The sequence below is a fragment of the Patagioenas fasciata genome, chromosome 1 (genome assembly GCF_037038585.1).
Source record: "Patagioenas fasciata isolate bPatFas1 chromosome 1, bPatFas1.hap1, whole genome shotgun sequence".
NCBI classification, from domain to species: domain Eukaryota; kingdom Metazoa; phylum Chordata; class Aves; order Columbiformes; family Columbidae; genus Patagioenas; species Patagioenas fasciata.
The window spans coordinates 31,282,321-31,301,963 of NC_092520.1; the positions used below are offsets into that span (position 1 = coordinate 31,282,321).

At 37.9% G+C, this 19,643-nt stretch overlaps 1 protein-coding gene across 2 annotated transcripts in view; it reads right to left on the minus strand.

Moving 5' to 3' along the window:
• FNDC3A (fibronectin type III domain containing 3A) overlaps positions 1-19,643 on the minus strand; it is a 121,405-nt gene that overhangs the window by 70,473 nt on the left and 31,289 nt on the right. For both annotated transcript variants that reach the window (XM_065858924.2, XM_065859004.2), the window contains exon 3: positions 8,854-8,929. In XM_065858924.2, the coding sequence (XP_065714996.2) occupies positions 8,854-8,929 (76 nt within the window). The remainder of the gene's footprint in view (positions 1-8,853; positions 8,930-19,643) is intronic.

The following is a 19,643-nucleotide window of genomic DNA, read 5'->3' on the forward strand; positions in this document are numbered from 1 at the left end:
GGTTAATATTAATTCTTCACAGTCTCGTGGGCTTAGACATGTCTGACTACAGTCACAGAAATCAAGTTTTAGGGGCATTCTCTAGCTGCACCTTAGGGTTTTAACTCAATTCCCAACGTGCACCTCCAAGTACTGGTACCATCCTTGTAAAATGTGAGATGTTAGATGCTCATGGAAGTGGATGAGTTCAAAGAGTTCATTGCTTGAGGACAAAGACATTCACTGTGGGTACAAATGTGAAACAACACACTCAAATGAGATGTTTTCAGGATGTAGCCTTACTTATTTCAGCTTATAATAGCCAGGCTTTAGCTCTGGAATGGAGACATCTCATTTAGGTATCTAAAATTATGTGTCTGCATGCAAGTTAGGACTTCAAACTCCCATAATAGCAAGTGGAGATCTAGTCAGCACAGACAGTGGAGCCTGGAGAGCTATTCAGCGCAAACTGATGTCAGCTGAAAAGCACTGACTGTGCTACAGATAGTGACTAAATCTTCACTAGTTATAATGTGAGTTTAGATCCAAGGCCACATATAGAAACACACATTTACACATCTAAAATTAGATGTCTTCAGTGTGCAGCTGAAGCACTGATAGTTCAAACAAATATCTCCAGAACCTCCCTATAGTCAAGGCGGGGTTTGCAGTGTGGAGCTTGCAGTGTAGTGAGGAGACAGAACAAAGGAAGAGATCAGCAAAGATATAAGGGAAGATTACCTGAACAGAATATACAGGAAAATGAGACATGAAAAGAAGAGCCTGACTGGACACCTTATAATGAATATAGCAAATTATGAACTCATTAACATCTCAAAATGTGTGAAATATGTCAGGATAGAATTAAAGTTAGAAAAATACCTAATAGAAGAATGAGAAAATAACCAAGACGAAAATGTTATAGACATGTCTGCTTTGGGCATATAAAGATATTAGATCTATTCAACACATTTTAAACAGAAATCAGCAATATAAAAACAAAGTTCTCCCTAAAACACTCTACAGACAATACTGTGAAAGAGACCTGAATTAATACATTTTCCTTTTAACCTGCTTTCTAATTTGCTGCTGCAGAAGGTGATAAAGCAGTTCTAGTTTGCTTTTTAATAAAACTTTTGCAAAGTTTAGTTTACTCTGAGAATAGCACATTTTAGAAATCTAGTATTTATAATCCTAACAAAATGGACACAACAGTAACACGAGCTGCTCTGGCAGAAAACCAGCATGATGATAAAGTCACCTTTTCCAGCAACAGCTTCTTGTAGCATCCCTGAGTGCCTCTTCAAGGGCTGGAGGAGACCAGGACCACCAAGACCTGGTTAGGTACCAGAGTAAACTGAGGAGAAGGCCAGGCAGTTTCCAGAGAAGGCTGAGGGAGCTCCAAGGCAAATTCTCATGGCCACTCTCAGAGCAGAAAAAGCAAGATCTAAACAACAGACTTCTGGTTTGCTAAAGTTTTTTCTGGTCAGGAGAATGACCTTGTTTTGCACTACTTTGCAAGTTTTGTCGAGTTAATAAAACAAATTTGAGAGATGGTCCTGAAAAGACTGAAGACTGTCCTATTGCAGAAGAGACCACAGAATTAAGTAGACGTAACATGAGCTGCCTTTAATTCAGCACAGGACTAGGAGTAGTACTAGAAAAGCTGCAGCAGCAGGGCTTATGGACAAGTTTTCCCTGCCAACAGTACTTGAATTATGGACTAGGTTTCTCCTACGTGTCAAAGCCAATACATGAGCATTCTACATGCACTACAATGAGAGCTTAAATCTGTCATTATTTCTTGACCTTATCAGAAGGGTGTTTGCCGTATGTCCTTCCAACTTTTATGCTAACCTATCTGTAAAAGGCAGGATGGTAAGGCTATTCTACAAAATTTGCAAGGGCATTCATGCACTCTGTTTATCACTCTAAGCTATAAAAAGAGTAGCTCCCACTTATAATTATTTTGAAATGAGATAGCTCCAAATCAAGCTGCTATAACCATGCTTTGTGGTCAATTTCCTCATCATGTTCTTGCCAACACAGAAAAGAATCAAGTCTCCTCTGCACCCATATTCCTCCACAGCTGGCCAATAGCAATGTTCCTATTATTTTTAATTTGACCATACGTACCTGGAAATACAAACATCTATGAAACAATTTCTAAAATATGTATATTGAAGGTAATTTCCAAACAGAGATGCATTAAAGTTAAGCTACTCCTAGACTCAGTTCTGAAACTCTATATGGACATCCTCAACCAAGAGTTAAGTGGCTTTAGATCACTGTAGCCTGCTGTGACCTCATGCTTTCAGTTGACTGGTCTTAGCTTTCTTCAATGCCTTTTATGAAGGCCCTCTAAATAGCTTCAACAGAGATCCCAAAATTAATGTGTAGAAGAGGATATTAATCTAAGCATCTGTATCCAGTTCCAGCCTAGCATATCATGTTTAGTCCTCTACAGCACTCACGAGAAGGAATGGATAAGACAACTGAAATGATTTACCATTAAGCTTTTTTTTTTTTTAAATGAAGCAATGTATAAAACCTTACATCGGTGTCCTCAGATGACTACAGTGCAGAAAAACTGTAAAGCATGTTGGAAAAAAAAAAAGGAAAGTAAATAAGCTTACCCATGTAATCGTGTAACATTTCAGTATTTCTTGTTGACAATGTTTCATTGGTTTTGCTAGTTTGTTCCATTACTACGCATCTATGTACTTCAATAAGTATTCTTTTATTCCTAAACTTTGCCCAGTGCTAAAACGGATACCAAGTACTTTAATAAACAAGATACAGTATTTCCAGAGGTGATGTCACCCTTAAAGCCAATATATGGGAGCACTATGGCAGTGCCAGGTACCTTAGTATGTTCTAAATATCACAGAATGACAGCACACACTTCCTCCACTTAACACAGTGCATTTAGGATTTGATAATAAATTGTGGTCTTCTGAAAGAAGCATCTTCCAATGACCATTAGCAACTAGCAAAATCCATTCTGAGAGACCTGTGGCAATTTGTAAAGAATTTATGACTGGCCTTAACCACCTTCAATTTTAATAAATTAATTTTAAATAAAACTCAACATCAAAGCACCAAATGATACTGAGAACAAAATAAATCTAGTGTGGTGTTTTGTCTTGTTTTGTTTTTCGGTTTAAATGTACTTAAATAGCAGTTATATTTGGATTGTAAAATGTTCAGCTTGGTTCCTCCAACGGTATCTGAGAACAACCACAACCACAAGAGACCTGGCAGCAGATAACAGCAAATAACAGACTGAAAGCAGCCCTGCAGAGGAGTTTGGGATATTGGTGGATGAAAAATTGGACACGAGCTGGCAATGTGCACTTGCAACCCAGAAAGCCAATTGTATCCTGGGGTGCATTAAAAGCAGTGTGGCCAGCAGGTTGAGGGAGGTGATTCTGCCCTTCTGCTCTGGCGAGACCCCACCTGGAGCCCTCAGTACAGGAGAGACATGGATCTGTTGGAGAGGGTCCAGAGGAGGGACATGAAATGATCAGAGGGCTGGAACAGTTCTGCTGAGAGAGGTGGGGTTGTTCAGCCTGGAGAAGGCTCCATGGAGACCTTGTTGCAGCCTTTCAGTACTTAAAGGGGCCTATAAGAAAGAAGAGCATGGACTTTTTAGCAGGGCCTGTTGTGACAGGACAAGGGGTAATGGTCTTAAACTGAAAAACGGTAGGTTTTGATTGGATATAAGGAAGAATTTTTCGTGGTGAGACACTGGCCCAGGTTGCCCAGAGAGGTGGTAGATGCCCCAATCCCTGGAGACATCCCAGGCCAGGCTGGATGAGGCTCTGAGCAACCTGATCTAGTTGAAGATGGCCCTGCCCATGGCAGCAGGATTGGATTAGATACCTCTGAAGGTCCCTTCCAATGTATACCATTCTATGATTCTATAACAGCTTTATCCACACAATATTCTGGGGCATGGGCAGGTTTGGTGTTGCAAAGCTGAAGTTAATCTTAGAATGAACTAGATTTTGTGTTTCACTACTGTAGTCTTAGAATTGATGTGATATTCTTTTCTTCCTGAGTTCCTTGAAAACACTTTTTAGAAGTATTCTATTCCTTATTTTAAAGAGAAAAAAATGTGGTTGAGATTGCTTAACTTTTATCCCAGAGACTAACCTTAATACTGATACTTCACTTCATTTCAAAGCATGAAGTATTTATGACTCATTCTAATTTACATAAATATTCTTATTTTATTATGAAAACGGCAATTTTCTTTTGCAGAGACATATAGAACATGGTCTCTCTTATGATGTCAAGTAACATTTAATAGTCCTTAGCTGTAACTTGGGACTGTTATAAAATGTGCTCTCGATGAGTCATCTTCATTCATTTAATCTGCAATAGGAAGAATTCATGAATGAGTGATCTGCAGTAATTCAGTTCTACAAAGAGAGCCCATTCATACACTTCCAACCTGGTTTTCTGAATCACTGTAATGTAGCTGATTATTTCACTTTAACAGAAGAAAATTTTGGCTTAAGGAAAGTTTCCACAGAAGTCTGAGTATTTCTAGTATGTGAGAACAGCTTCATAAATTTAAAAGAGCTCTTCTGAAAATAAACATTTTGGTCTAACACATGGATACACAGATATCTTCCTATCTATCTAGCAAGAAAAGTGCAGTGTCTTTGGAAAGAGACTGACAAATGGTTTAAATTGAAGTCGCATCAAGCGGGAGCAGAAGTTATCGCTATCAGACAAACCACTAGGCTGCCAAAGAAAATATTTTATAAAAGCAGAAAAATGGCCACTGGCATACAGAAATGCTCATTTGAAGCTGTATTTAAGTCAAAATACGTGCAACAGAAAAGCAAATAAGATCCAATTTTGCTAGCTACAGAAATATAAAGCAACCACGCTTCTTATTTTACAGAACTGTAAGTGTAAGACACGACAAATAAAATTCTCAAATTAAGTCATCCAAACTCCACCAAAATAAAGTTTTGGGATTCACCAAAGAGAAAAAGTCCCTTGCCCACCACTGCTTTTTGCCAGCCTTAAGAGAGTTCAAACCAGGAAATAATCTTAAGAGCTTTTTCACCCAATTTTAACTGCCATGGAAAAGTCCCACATTAAGAAGTCACTTCTCACTTATTGTAGTTCCAAAATAATCAAAGCTTTACAGATCATCTGTGAGAACTATACCAGCAAATGGACACTAAATCAGCATAGAGACCTGGGTATAAATGCAACATTTTCTTCAGAAGCTTAGGTCAGAGAAAAAGAATGTAGGCTTCTCCATTAATTGGTGCTTTAAATTTTCAATACTTCATTGATTTAAAACAAGATCTAAAATAGTCACTGTATTCACACCTCTCCTTTCTCCTGGAGAGACAATGACTCCTCCTGTTTTCAGATTGAGAAGTTTTACCCTATGTATAAAGTATTCAGAGTAAGGATAGCTCTCTTTACAAATAAACTAATGGACAAGAGCAGCACAAAGACTGATAGAGCATCTCAATGTTTCCAACAGACAGAGATATAATGCAAGAAAATACAATTAACATTATGGTTAGATTTAGAAACAAGCCACATGGGCTTCAGCAGACAGTGCAATCTCAAGACGAACTGACCAGCAATAAATTACAAGAGACATCTAGAATTAGGCAAGGAACAGCAACTTATCAAATCACCCAAGCTAATGTATCTGTGTATCTGCACTTCTATTGAAGATCCATCCAGAAGCAGCTTCCTACCTCTAAGTTTCCATTCTTTCATATTAGTACTATACTTACACAATTTCAAATTAAATATATGCCCATGCAAATTCCCCTGCAAGAACCTGAATTTACATTTTATTGTTTTCATCTTGGGTCAATATGTAACATTTCTAACTATTCTTCGTAATCTTAAATTATTTCTCTTTTTCTTTGGATATCTTTTAGTAAGACTTTACTCCAAAGACAAAACATGTTTCCTAGCCACCATTTTGCTAAGTATAAATTAGAATACAGACTTAGAAAAACAGTACTTGAACATTTTCTGTTCCTTACAAAAAACCCTGTACTATGCTCAACGGTGAATGGAAGTCCTTGTTATTTGTAGAACATTGCAAAACCCACAAAATATGAAGTAAAGAAAGTTCTCAGAACTTCTAGAAAGCAAATACCAGAAACTTAGAGACATTTGTTTGGTGATCACTTACCATGTTATCACAAATAAGTGTTGTGAATTATACATGCAAGCTTTACAAGCCCCATTTTGAAACCGGTAAGAGGACACTTGGAACAAAGTATTAAGTACATTTCAGGAAAAATCTTTGCTTGTACTAATGCTTTTCCTCCAGGTGGGTTCTGAGTGTGATACAGGACAAACACATATTAATCGCAGTATGTAACACCTTTGTTGTACATAATTAAATTTTTTCTGTGGGTAATGCTGTGGTTTTGCGAAGTAGTATACAGATACACATTTTTAACACATGTAATACTAGATCTTTTTACATAGTACCTCACAGAAAAAGCTGAATAGGCGTTCTTCGCAGAATTAAGTCTTTTCACAGGAAAAACTGAGACTGGAAAACTGTATTAAGAAACATTATAATGATTAAATTAACTACCCACTGATTGCATCTCCACTACAGCCATCTTTGCTTTATTCATGCCTTTTTAAAAATAAACATCTCTACATTTTAATAAGTTTTCCTCCAAACTATACTCATTATGTATTTCCGCATCTTTAACTTTGATTTGACCTAATAACTGAGTGCATATAGTGAAGAAAAGAACAGGGAACTGATGCCAGCTTGCTTTCTTTAGAGTCAATGCAATAGTTCCCATCGGCTGTAACCCATTTTGCAGACTCGTCATCCATTTTGTAGCCAAGTCAAGGGCAAACTATGTTTGAGAAGTTGTGGCAGAGCAAAAAGGACCACCAATACCAAATTTCCACTGCGTACACCATCTGAAATTGTTCACTTCGTACAAATTTCTGCATAGAAAACCTTCCTCATTGGTTTCAATACGTACAATGAGAAAGGTACAGTATGAATTACTAAGGGAATTTCTTCTTTATGCCAGACAGACCCACCAAACCCAAAGGCAGAAATATCCATCAGCACAGCATTAAACACCGAAATGTCTCAGGAGTGGCAAGAACAGACTAGAAGAGCAACATTCATAAGATCACATGCAAGTCCAATTCTGTTATAAGATTACTGAATGCACAGATATTAAAAACCTCTATGCCTTCTGTTTTACTACCAACCATGAGCCACATTGTGAACTCCTGGAAGGGGGAAGGACAAGGAGAACATCCATATGACAGGAGGTTTGCAAAAGCTGTGGAACTGATTTGGGATGTAGTTTCCTAGATTTCCAGTGCCACTTTTCAGGAAAGTTGTAAACACTGTACCTGGGGCTACACTTAGTGGGACCCAGGAACAATTGTCTAATAAATGTTCACCCTCACTTTCATATTTAAAGCACGAAGAAATCAGCAGCTGAATCAAATCACAATAGTGATTACTCAGAAAGCAAGAGGGACCAGGCAAACATAGAAGTTGTACCATGAAAGGTTAGAACCACATCTATAAATATATGATTTCAATACTTTTGCAGTTCATCACACACACTTCTTGCTTTTAAGATGATCATGCAAGGAAGGTATCAGTTCGTTCCCCCCGCCCCCAAGCCCATTTGATAATTCAAACTTAAAACCAAAAATGCAATGTATGCCACCCTCCTCAGTATTTTGTGCAACAGAAGTAAAATACATCTTATTTGTTCTTTAACTTAAATTGCCAGACAAAAAACCAGGATGGTCCCCTCAGATATTGCCAAGTAATTATTACACAGCTATGTTTCAAATAAGCCCTACAGAACGGTAAGCTGCAACACTGATCCATTTGTGGCTCAAAGGAGCAAACAACACTACGCAACCAGCACAAAGTCTTGAAAAATGGTGCTAATGGACATGTAAACTTTAACAATTGTGGATATAAACCTAATTACAAGCCAAAGCCTCCTTTTAACAGTTACCTTGTAGCCAAAGGACCTATCTATGACACTGGAAAACAGACCTTTCATCTCTTCTCAGGCTGGAGAGAAGGGGGAAAGGAGCTGGAAAATAACTTGCTTCAGCCTCCCAGAACTGGGCCAAGGCCAGATAAAAAGAAGGTAGGATTCATTGGCCCAGCAGATAATAAGGAAGAAAGTGACCCCACAGCTGAATCTGTTGCTCTCTTGTAACACAGTAAAGTGGTATTCTAAACAGCAGCAATATCTGACTGCTCATTCCTTGCAGCTGTACACAGGCTTAACCTATTTTCATTCAGAATAGAAAACAACATCCAAACTGACCGGTGCATGTGGGGATACTACACTTAGATGAAGCATTTGTATTTTGAAGCTGCACTTGTTAGAACTCAGAAAGGACACAATTTGCCCCCTAGAGATAATGGAAAACTAGTAGTGGGACAACAGGCAGCTACTGTTGGAATAGGTGAACAATGCCACATGACAGCAAAGAATAAAAAAAAAAATAAACTCAAATCAAATTAACAACTAAAGCTTTTAATTCGAGGTCTGTGTAATAAACGAGGTTCATCAAAAGTTGCTACAACAGCACTTCCCTGTTTGCTTTGCATACTGAAAATGTTCCTCCCTTACCCTCCACAAGAAACTGAATTTCACCTAATATATGGAAAAGTCCTTTAGGGTAGTGCAATCTAAATCCAATGATTCTTAGCACCTAATATTTTAAGTTTCTAAACTGCTCTTGTATTTAAAATAATTTCTGTCAGTCTTTTCCTTTCAACATCACGAATTGCCTTTTACTTATCCTGATGCAGACTCAGGAAATACGAAAAAAAAAAATTATCATCTTTACCTGTAATGCACTGAAACTGTCCATCTTCTCTTCTTATTGTAAATGCTTCCCCTGGATTAACTTGCACAAGAATAACCTTAAAAATAAAAGAGTGTTTACAACCGTTATACAGGAATACGTTACAGAAGTCTGAAGTTTTACTGGGAAAAAAACACCATTTTTTTTCTGGTTAGTAAATACATTATTTTTCACTTCACAGTGCTTGCTGCCTTCATCCCACAGAGAAAAAGAGACAAGAGCAAGAACAAGTACAGATATTTTTAAATGAATATTTTTCAGTTTTACAGTTTTACAACTGAGCAAAACAGTACCTGTACAACTTTTTTTCTTGACTGCTTAGTATAATTAAAAAGCTATTTGTACAGCTTAAGTGATTTCAACAAATTACATTAACGTACACATTAATCAAACCATTAGATAAAAGTTTCAGAAGGAAGCCTAGAATTCCCAGTGTTTGAATTTTCACCACAGCCACTTGGCAAACAGTTTTCAACATAAGGGCAATATTGTGTCATTTCCTCCTTTACATGATCCAAGCATGTTTGTACTTTGATTAGCGATAAAACATTATTAGAAGTCATGACAAAGTAAGTGCACCAGATATACAGCATGAAACAATATGTATAGTTTTATTTATGGAAAACTGTTTATCCTATTTTGTAAATCCAAGCAATGCAGAATTGATAGCAAAGCACACTTATCATCCAAAATAAATGGAGGAAGTCTGACATATACCAAAGCAGAAGCCTGGAGAGAAAAAGTTTGTGACCATAAAGAACCAAGCTAAAATTACAAACAAATTAAAAAACAAAACAGAAGAGCAGGTGCATTTCATCATTTCCCTTCTGGACACATCTTTCTTCAGCCTCGCTCGCACATGTCTAAATACAATTTATGTTCTCCTCTTCTTCAATATCATGGCCAAAACTCTGTCCAATTGTTAAAAGAAAAGGAAGTTGGTCTTGTTTACAAAAAAAATAAAATAGGCAACTTGAGTGTTACTCACTTTACGAATACTGGAGAGAAAGGAAAAGGTGAAAAAAAGGCAGAAGTCTCATTAATTCCTCACCCTCTGGTAGACCAAATTTATGATTAATGAAAAGAAGGCAAGTTCTACCCCAGCAGACATGCTGCTTCAAAGAGATTTGATGGATATTCACATTTTCAAACTTGGGCCATATGATTCAATACTGATTTAGCTCAGTTTTGAGCACACACTTTCAAAACACTATTTTACTATTTTGTTTCATGTGGCACAGTGCTGTTACTGGATAAAGATGTCTCCAGAAGCTATAGGCTCTTTGAGAAAAAAAACAATGAATGATATCACTTAACAAATGATATCACTGTTTACATTTTATCATGCCAATAAGTTCTCCAGATCTTCTAAAGCGTGTCTGAATATGAAATTCAGTAAGAGTTAGCATTCATAATACAACCTAAACTTCGAAACAAGAGGATTTTAGACATGAACTTCAAATAAGACTTACAGGTCTTCAGAAAATATTGTATTGCCAGAGTTTATTGTAAGCATTTGGAGGCAGCATTTTAACAACTGGCTAACAACCTTCAGAAAGTGATGAAGGAGAGAAATATGAGTGGATGAGTTCTTACAATTTCAGACTCCCCAAGCACGCATAACTTTTTGCAGATGTATTTCATTGATTTACTTTCTTCTCTCTGCTACAATTGAAAGTTGTAGCTTGAAATTTAGATTGGAATAAAAATACCTAAAAGCTTCACAGGGGTACATGAGAATGTCTTTCCATGTCTTACCTGTGGACTGGATACCCATATTTGTGCAAGTCTTTTTGCTGATTTAGTTTGCCGTAAGTCCTGGAAGGAGCCATTCTGGCTGCAGCTGACAGCTCAATCTGTACAATGTTCAGCTCAATACTCTTGGTCTCCACTGTATAAACTATGAGAAGTAGAAAAGCTGGAAAGCTGTCAAGTTTTAGGACAATGGCTGGTATAATTCCATTGATTCCATTTTTTTACAGTCACAGGGAATGGGGGATGACTGGTATTCCTGCATTGTTCCCATCTTTTCTGTGTCAGGGCCCGAGGTTGGTAACCTGGCTAATAACGTTGCCTTGGGAACCTACTGGTTTTCCTCCTCCAGACCTCTGCTGCAGGACATCCCAACTGAGGCTCAGCTGGCAGAGTGCATCTGAGCATGGAAATATACAAATTGCAGCAAACTGGTCCCATGCCTCCTGATTTTCTCTCGTAGAAACTTCTCCTGCATGAGAATGTTTGTTGTTCACTTCACAGCTGGTCTGAGAAGGTAAAGGCTCAGCATGCCAACTACGCTGGAACACAGCGAGAGGGGCCACTGGTCAGCAGCGGCTGTGCCATGAGGCAACAGGTCTCCTGATGGCATCCAGCACTGTTCTGACACTCAGGACATCGTGAGATTTTCACATAGAATCACAGAATGTGCTGAGTTGGAAGGGACCCACAAGGATCATCCAGTCCAACTCCTGTCCCTGCATAGGACAACCCCCCAAAGTTCACACCATGTGTCTGAAGGCATTGTCCAGTCTCTTCTTGAACACTGTCAGGCTTGGGGCTGTGACACCTCCCTGGGAAACCTGTTCCAGTGCTCCACAACCTTCTGGGGGAAGAACTTTTTCCTAATGTCCAACCTGAACATCTCTGAGGACATCTCACTTCCACTCAAAAGGGCAGGGAGACCCGCCAGCTTAATGCAAGTTAATTAGATAGTCAGTTCCCAGGAACAGGAAATACAGCCTTTCTGTCAAGGGACTATTAGTCTACTTGATGCCCAATTGCATATTTCTTTCACTGGCTCACATTTTCAGCCTTGCTTTTATATTATGCATTCACATTCGTATTTTACAACTGTTTCAAGACAGGCTGTATTTGTTGCCAAGTGTGCCAGAAGAGTATGAATCAGGGCTGAAGTACTCTCAGAAATTTCAAGAACTGCTGGCTTCCAAAATCTTTGTGTTGGGGTAACGTGTGACATGGTGACCAGCCCTGGCTGCTGGACCAGCCTGATCACTGCTGAAGCCCAAAGGGGAATCACTGCTTTGTGAAGGATGTTTTTGAGACTTACCACCTCAGTAATATCTGTTGCACGTAATCAAAGATGCAAGAGAATTTCTCGAAAGGAAAAGGTAGCATGGATCTTTCACAGCATCACATGTTAAAGAAACAAAATTTACAGGTTGCTGAGCATGTACAGGTCTTCCATCTCATTCTAGGTGGCTTTGTGCAGGCTTGCACATCTCATCATCCAGCATGCTACTTCATGAACCCTGACATCAATACTTACGAAAAACAAGGCCCTTGTGTTTCACACTGAGCATTCTAGACCTCAGTCTCCTTCCTCTTCTGGGTAAAACATTCACATTGGCTGGAACTAGGTGAAAAAACTTTGGAAAAATCTGTCGGTTTGGTCTCTCTTCCTATGCCTCAGTCTTTTTGTGACAAATCCTGCTGCTTTACTCCCAGAGGCTGAAGCTCTGCTAGCCAAAGGCTGACACGCATTATTCTACCCAGATTTCCACTGCCTGCTCCTCTAAGATAATAATGGTAATCTGAAAAATCTCATTTGTGATGTGTCAGTCTCAGTGGGAGGCACGTTTAACACAGCTATTTTTCAAATGCCATTTCTCTTTCTAAATCAACAAAACACTAATTAAGGACTTCACAAGCTTAACAAAATGATGTGACCTTAAAGACACTGAGGCCTTGATACAAACTCTAGAAGCCTACAAGCATTTTTAAAGCATGACCAACTATAAGAGAACCTAATCAAATTTAAAAGTGTAATTTCTCAATGCTAACACAACTTTGACTCAACATATTTTTGTCTCAAGTTCAAAATACGTTACGGAATTGCTATTAAGAAATGGGAGTATTAGGTCAACAACTAGTTTTATGTAATTTCCACTGGGACTGTAAATTGTTTCCTTTAAGCTGTCATTTAATGATGATCCACATGACCTCAATAGAGTTCCTGATGAAAAACAGTACAGAATCTCTTTCCAGAGAATAGCACACAAGTTTACAATACAAGACTGCAGCTGTACAATTATCAGAAAAGCATTTCTTGCATAAATAAAGCAAAATTACCAGCCCATATGACTGAAGTTTGAAATACCTTAAACACAGTTGCCAAAGACTGGCAGTTTTAACAGTGAAATTTAATGTTTTTCAATGGTACTTCATTTATTCTACAAAAGGTATTTTAGAAGATAAACCTAGACCAGATTAACAACATACCAAGCTTTGTAGTCACTCAATTAAATAGGTATGGATGACAGAGGTTTCTTCTTAGCAAAATATTAAAAGTAAAATCCATCCTAAAAACATAGAAAGGCATTGCAAAAAGGAATAGTATTCATTAAACCCCCTTCTTAGCATGGAATACCCAACTTTTTTCCTGATTTCAGAAACATTTACTTTGCTGCCCATCCCCTCTCAGTTCAAGATGCATAGCCTGCATTAGCAAAGACCTAACAAAACTGAATCATGCCATGTATTAGAAAGCTCAGTAGGTTTTTCCCCCAAATTGCTGTTTAAACTCAGGCAGCTGCTCCAGCCAAATAAGAACATAAGAAATGTCCTCATGGTCTGGGTCAACAGCCTAGGCCAGCAGTCCATCTAGCCCAGCACTTTGTCACTAGTGTATCAACTGGAAATGCTATTTAGGTAAAGCAAATGAGCCAGGCCACTTTCTGCAGTTCATCTCTGTCACCGTCCATGAGTTTGCCTAAACTCTTTGAGTTCGCTTACACTTTGAATTGCCTCTACAACCTCCTATGGCAGCACATTCCTGAAGTTCACTTTTCAGCCATTTTGAAAATTGCCTAGTAGTTAAATGTCCCTAGTTCCTCTGCTATGGGATTTGCTGAACAACAGTTGTGAGTATATTTAATCCATCACCTCCACTATTTTCTAAGCCTTAGCAATTCCCCCTTCCTTGTCCCCAGACTCTGCAAACTGGGGAGTCCTGATGTTTCTAATCTCTCCTAGGAGAACTCCTTCATCCCCTTGACCACATCTGTGGTACCTAAAACCACATCTGTACTAGCAAAGCAAGCAGTGCTTGGAACATCACCTGGGATGCTCAAGAACGTTACACTGGTCCTGAGCACAACGCAGGCTGATGCCAATGAGCAGCCTTCTCCCAGACAACACTGGAAACTATTCCAAAGACAAATACTGCCAAACTAAGAGATAATTTTATTGTAGCTCAAGGAGTATGATCACATCCTACAGAGATATGCAAGATTGACTTGGACATACTACTATCAATAGATACAATGATAATTTCACGACAATTCAATCTGACGATCTCCTATTTGATTTAACTTTACCACAGGAGTGTGAGTAGGATGAGAAAGTACTCTGATTTTGCACCTAAAGAATCAAAGGCAGCACGAACATTCAAAAAGAAGAGTGTTGAATGTTTGCTTTTATTCAGCAAATTCTTAACTATCTGCAAGAGAAACTATAGGATGTTTTTGCAGACTGAACCAGGAAAGGAGCTGAATGTTTTTTTCAAGCCTTATAGCTTATTTCTAACACTGAAGAAATGAATTTGACAAAAAATGGCCAGAGTCAGAAAAACCCTATAAAACTAAGGATACAAACAACAGAGAGTGGAACGGGAATCTGGACTCAGAACGCTGCTCCAAAAAAAGGGAAAACTTAAAGCCAAATGTTAACACTCATCACCAGAAAGGTCTATAAGTAAGTTTTATCAGCACGAAGCAGAGACTGCAGAGGTCAAAATAAGATTCTTAGAGGTACTTTGCTCCAGCAATATGGACACAGAAATGTCTTTTAAAAGCAGAATGGCAATGATACAAACACAGCTGATACATATTTTACTAATCCTTCTCTTTACAGATACAGAATACTTCCCTAAGCAGTCTCGCATTTTGCTTGTGCCAGACAAATATACAGGTTAAGGTATTTTTTCACTGGAGCACTCTGAGGGACAGAATAGAATTTAAAATATACAACTAGCTAATCCTTTTCATTTGCTTGTTTGCGCACTAATTAACACCAAAAAGCTCATTAATTCTACTGAAATAACAATTACCAACAACCCCTTATTCTGTCAGTAATACCCACACTTCTACAAGCATCTCTACTTCCACTTCCACCCTCCTACCAGAAGAAGTGATGTGTTAGCAGATCGCCAGGTTTGAAGATAATTTCAGTGATCTGATGGAAAATAAAGGCAGCATCAGACTTGTGGCATCACTAATGTGTTTGACATCAAAACGTGCAGGGAAAAGTTTTCCCAATGCTCTCTGTCACAAAAACAAATAGAACAAAAGAACAACATCAAAAGCAAACAAACAAAACGAAAAAAAACCCCACCTCTAAATAGGCTCACACTATTAATGACTGTTCTCTATCAGGTGGTTAGTAAGCAAGACCAAAATAAAACCTATGGACGTCACTGTGAAGTAGAAATACCAAAATTGGATTCATCCTGATAAGGGTTGTAGATGAGGGGAAAGACTTGCAGAGCAGGAAAACAAACAAGCTTAGGACTAATCCACAAGCATGCTACTTCATTGTTTTAAGGCAACATCTTTCCATAGCAGAAACCGTAAATACAACTAAAAGTTGAAACTATTTCTGTTCCTCTGGAGTGGAAAAAAAGCCACTAAGTAAAACCTGAAGTAAGTCAATGAGCTCTAAAAACTAACTTAATAAAAAAAAAATCACATAGCAAGTTTGACACATTTTTCTCCTTTTGCTCACCATTATACATGTGCAAAAGCAGCTCTCTGAATAAAACTCCAAGGCTAATGAACAAGGCTCCCTCCCCAAATACACACACACTTAGACGACAGAGCCAGCCAAAAAACAGTGTCTCAAAAATATTTTGCTACTTCTATCAAATACATGTATACAGTGGATCTGTAAGGTAGAAGAGATTTTATTTAAAAAAAACTACATACGAAAATATTATTGCTAGTATATCATATATACCAAGATAATATGTTTAATTTATTGTTTAGGTTCTAGAATTTTAAATTTAGTCTCAAGTGAAAAAGCCCACCGAAACAACAAATTATTTCATCTAGACATATACTACATGATCTTTTACAGAGTCACAAAACCCAGAATTAAGAGAGTTGCTAACCTTCTCTTCTACCCTGCTCCATAAAGGTATGAAGACCTACCTAATTCGGGGAAATTTTTGCAGATCAGATTTGAATAAGGTTCATGGAAGAGAATCTAGCATACCATTACCACATAAGGATAATTTAAGTATTACACTTTTAAAGCCACAGTTCAACAAATCGCTGTATTTCTAAAAGGACAGGACTGACTGAAATTAATTTTCTAACTCTTCTAAGCCAGTACAAACATCAAGAGATTCAGATACAGTAACATTTTGTTTACAAGTTTGGTATTCACAGCCACATTTTCAAACCTTTTGTAGCAAGTAACAAATTGCTGCTTTTATACCTAGAAGCTTCTCTGTCTGTAGAATAAGTTATTAATTACCGAATGTACAACATAATTTTAAAATAGTTTTTCTAATACCTACGGGTTTATTTCTAACCAGCAAAGTCTTAGCTGCAAGACTGAAACTATCATTTTAGAGTTAATTGGATACAAGAGAAATACTTTGGTATTTGTATTAAAGAAAAGTCTACAGACATCAAGCTCTCTCTGTCTCTCCAAAATCCCTTAGCTCTCAAACACATCCTTCAGTATCAGGGACTACCAGCCTTCTGAAGGGGAAAAGAAAACTGTTAGGTTTTCTAATCCCGACTGAGGCTAAAGGAACCAAAACACATTAAATGCTTTGTGTCATGTGTGAAGTTGCGGAATAAGCCCAGGTGAGAACGGGCGATCTGCTGTCTCCACAGGCTACCGCTGTCTGCTGCCACAAAGGCAAGAAAACCAAAGGAATGGGACTGAATTTCATTGTAAAGGGATATTTGGAATCCTTCCCTCTCTCCAGTCAGCCCCCATCTCGCACTGAAGGGGAAAGGAACTGAATGAGTTACTTGAGATCTAAAAGAAGTTAGTTATGCTTCGTGAATTACCATCTTTTTGCAGAATGAGTGAAATCTGGGACAAATTTTCCAACCGAGTTAAAAGCCTCTGAATATACATTAACAAGAATGCTACTAGACCTAACACTAAATACATCATAATGAAAAAAATGCAATCCTTTAGCAGCAAAGCCAATTCATAGTCTGGCATACATATTAAAATACTGAATAATTTGTGGATGTAAGAAGGCAAGGAGAAAGTGGGGAGAAAAAGCTAGGATATGCTACATTAATTTTATCCATTGCTAAAATCATATATAATACAAAGAAATAAGAGTATGCTATATTACAACTGTGATTAAAGCATACTTAAAATAACATAATAAGAGACTGTTCCCTGTACAACAAGAAAGATTACAAATTGGAGCAAAACAGTCCTACTGAAAAGCACAGTTCTGTTTTTGTCCCATTCTAGAGTGGTTTTGGAGGATGTGTACATTTTTGGGGGTTCTAGGGTGTTTTGGTTTTTTCCTCCAAACACAATTCCTGGAAGCCAAGAGGGTAAAGTGTTCCAAAACATTTCTCTGGACCTCTGAAACTGTAATTTAAAGCAAATCAAATCACAATCAATTTCTTTACTAGCAGAAACAATGTTCTTTTCTGAGGTGTTTTACTAGGAAAGAGACAAGAGCTTCAGGGTTGTGGTTAGGTTTTGGTTTTGTTTCTTATTAATTTGAAAACATCTATATTTAGCATTATATGGTAATAGGTGCTGAGTCAGTACAAATAACTGTCAGCAAAAGTCATAAATAACGGAAAGACTTTACCAAAATCGTATTTCTAAATGCACTAATAACGTACATCACCATAAAAAAGACAGCAGTGGTTTGTCTAAAAACACTGCAACTGAAATTAGCTCAGCAGTACTGATGAGAAGTACTTTTAGCCAAAAGAACAAAGGTAAATTAATTTTGAACATTTTACATATTTAAGAACACATCAAAGCTAATGCTTTTTGTCTTTCTGACTTCAAAAAAATTTAAACACTCATCTAAACCTGTTACAAGGTGGGTACAGCCAAGCCCTTTGTAAGATGTATACTGTATCTTTAACAGTCTGTCTGCAACAAGATTAAAAAAGGGTGTATTTCTGGAAAAGGGTGAATAGAATACAACACAACTTCCAGGCAGAGCCACATTTCTGCTCTGCCATTAGGGTACATATTCAGAACAATTACAGTTTTCTCCACTAATAGCTCCAATCAAGATGTTAATTAGTGACATGCTTTATCTCGTAACCCATTTCAAAAGCCTCAGCGCTTTGACTTACTGTTGCTCGCATCCTTTTATTTCTCTCATTCAACTGGTGCTACCACAGTGACAAAGGATGAAGGAAGATTCAACAGTCACCACTCCGGCTGCTCCAGTCTGTTCCATTCACTTCGTACTGAGGTAATCTTCAGTGATGTGTCGAGCGCTGCCTCCCCCTTCTTTTAACAGGGCACCTTAACCTGAACGCCACGCCGGAGCATCTCCCTCTCCCTTCCTCTATAGCTGTGCATCCACAAAGCATGTGGAGGCAGGATGTGAAAGGTAGGATCAATTAACAATATAGTCAGCAATACCTACCTCAAGCCTTCCTTCCTATCAAATTAGCCAACGTACAGTGAGCTTCCTGCTGTACACGAATGTATCATGTCACCATAGCAACTAAATCAACAAATAGCTGCTGCAGCATCTGCTTCTGGATCATCTAACGTCAGTCAACAGAAGGTTCGGGTTTAAGAGAGCAAAGCTTCCAAATATATGCCATTTCATAACTGCATTTTTAATTTAGCCTCCTGATTCCCAGATAGGATACACCAGCTCAAAATGAGCCAACTTCTGACTTTATACTTGAATCCATGATGCAGCTCATGACTTCAGTTTGCAAATAAGCCAGAAATGAGGACAAAAAAACCCCAAACATCACACACTTTATAAGACAATAAAAAGATACAGCAAAGAACTACTCGACCGGATTCTACTGCTCTTTTTCCTACATACTGTTTTACTCTATACTGTGCATTTGTTAGGTACATTAAAAGGCATGAAAAGAAAGAAGTGTGTTTCCCCATTTTGCTTTATAATTTACAAACATGTCTGCACTAAATAATACTATAGCCAGAAATACCTTTTATTAGATATTAATATTTAAGACATTTCAGATGGTTGACAAAGACGGTTTCCCTCTATTGGTCTCCACTAAAGAACAGAACTGAAAATATCCAGTATTAGTTTCTGGCAATCTCATATCTGCAGACTTTAATTCCAACAACATCAGGGGCCCACAGGAATACCCTCACTTGTGAAAAGACAGCTACATAGGGCAAAACACGCATCCCTCCCTTCTTGTGAGAAATTACTTGAAATACCACATATGCATCACCCTGGTTTAAGTTCTGACCCATAAGCAGACAAGATACCTGAAACTGCTTTGTAACAACTTGATATCTGGATTGTGATAGCATGAGATTGCTGATTAAATGTCGCTTGAGGTATTAAAAAAATATTTAAAATTACTTGAACAATAATGTCTTCAAGGTACTAAGCAAGTGTACTCACACACACACTTTTATGCAAAAGGACTCAAACCTACAGCCTACTCACAACAAGAAAGTAACTTTCTACTATTTTAACTCCAAGTCATATTCCTAACACTTAATCAGCATGAAATTCTTTACCAAGTAAAAGCTTTCTAAGCTCACGGAATCAGTTATTCACATCCAGTATCCTTTTATTATTG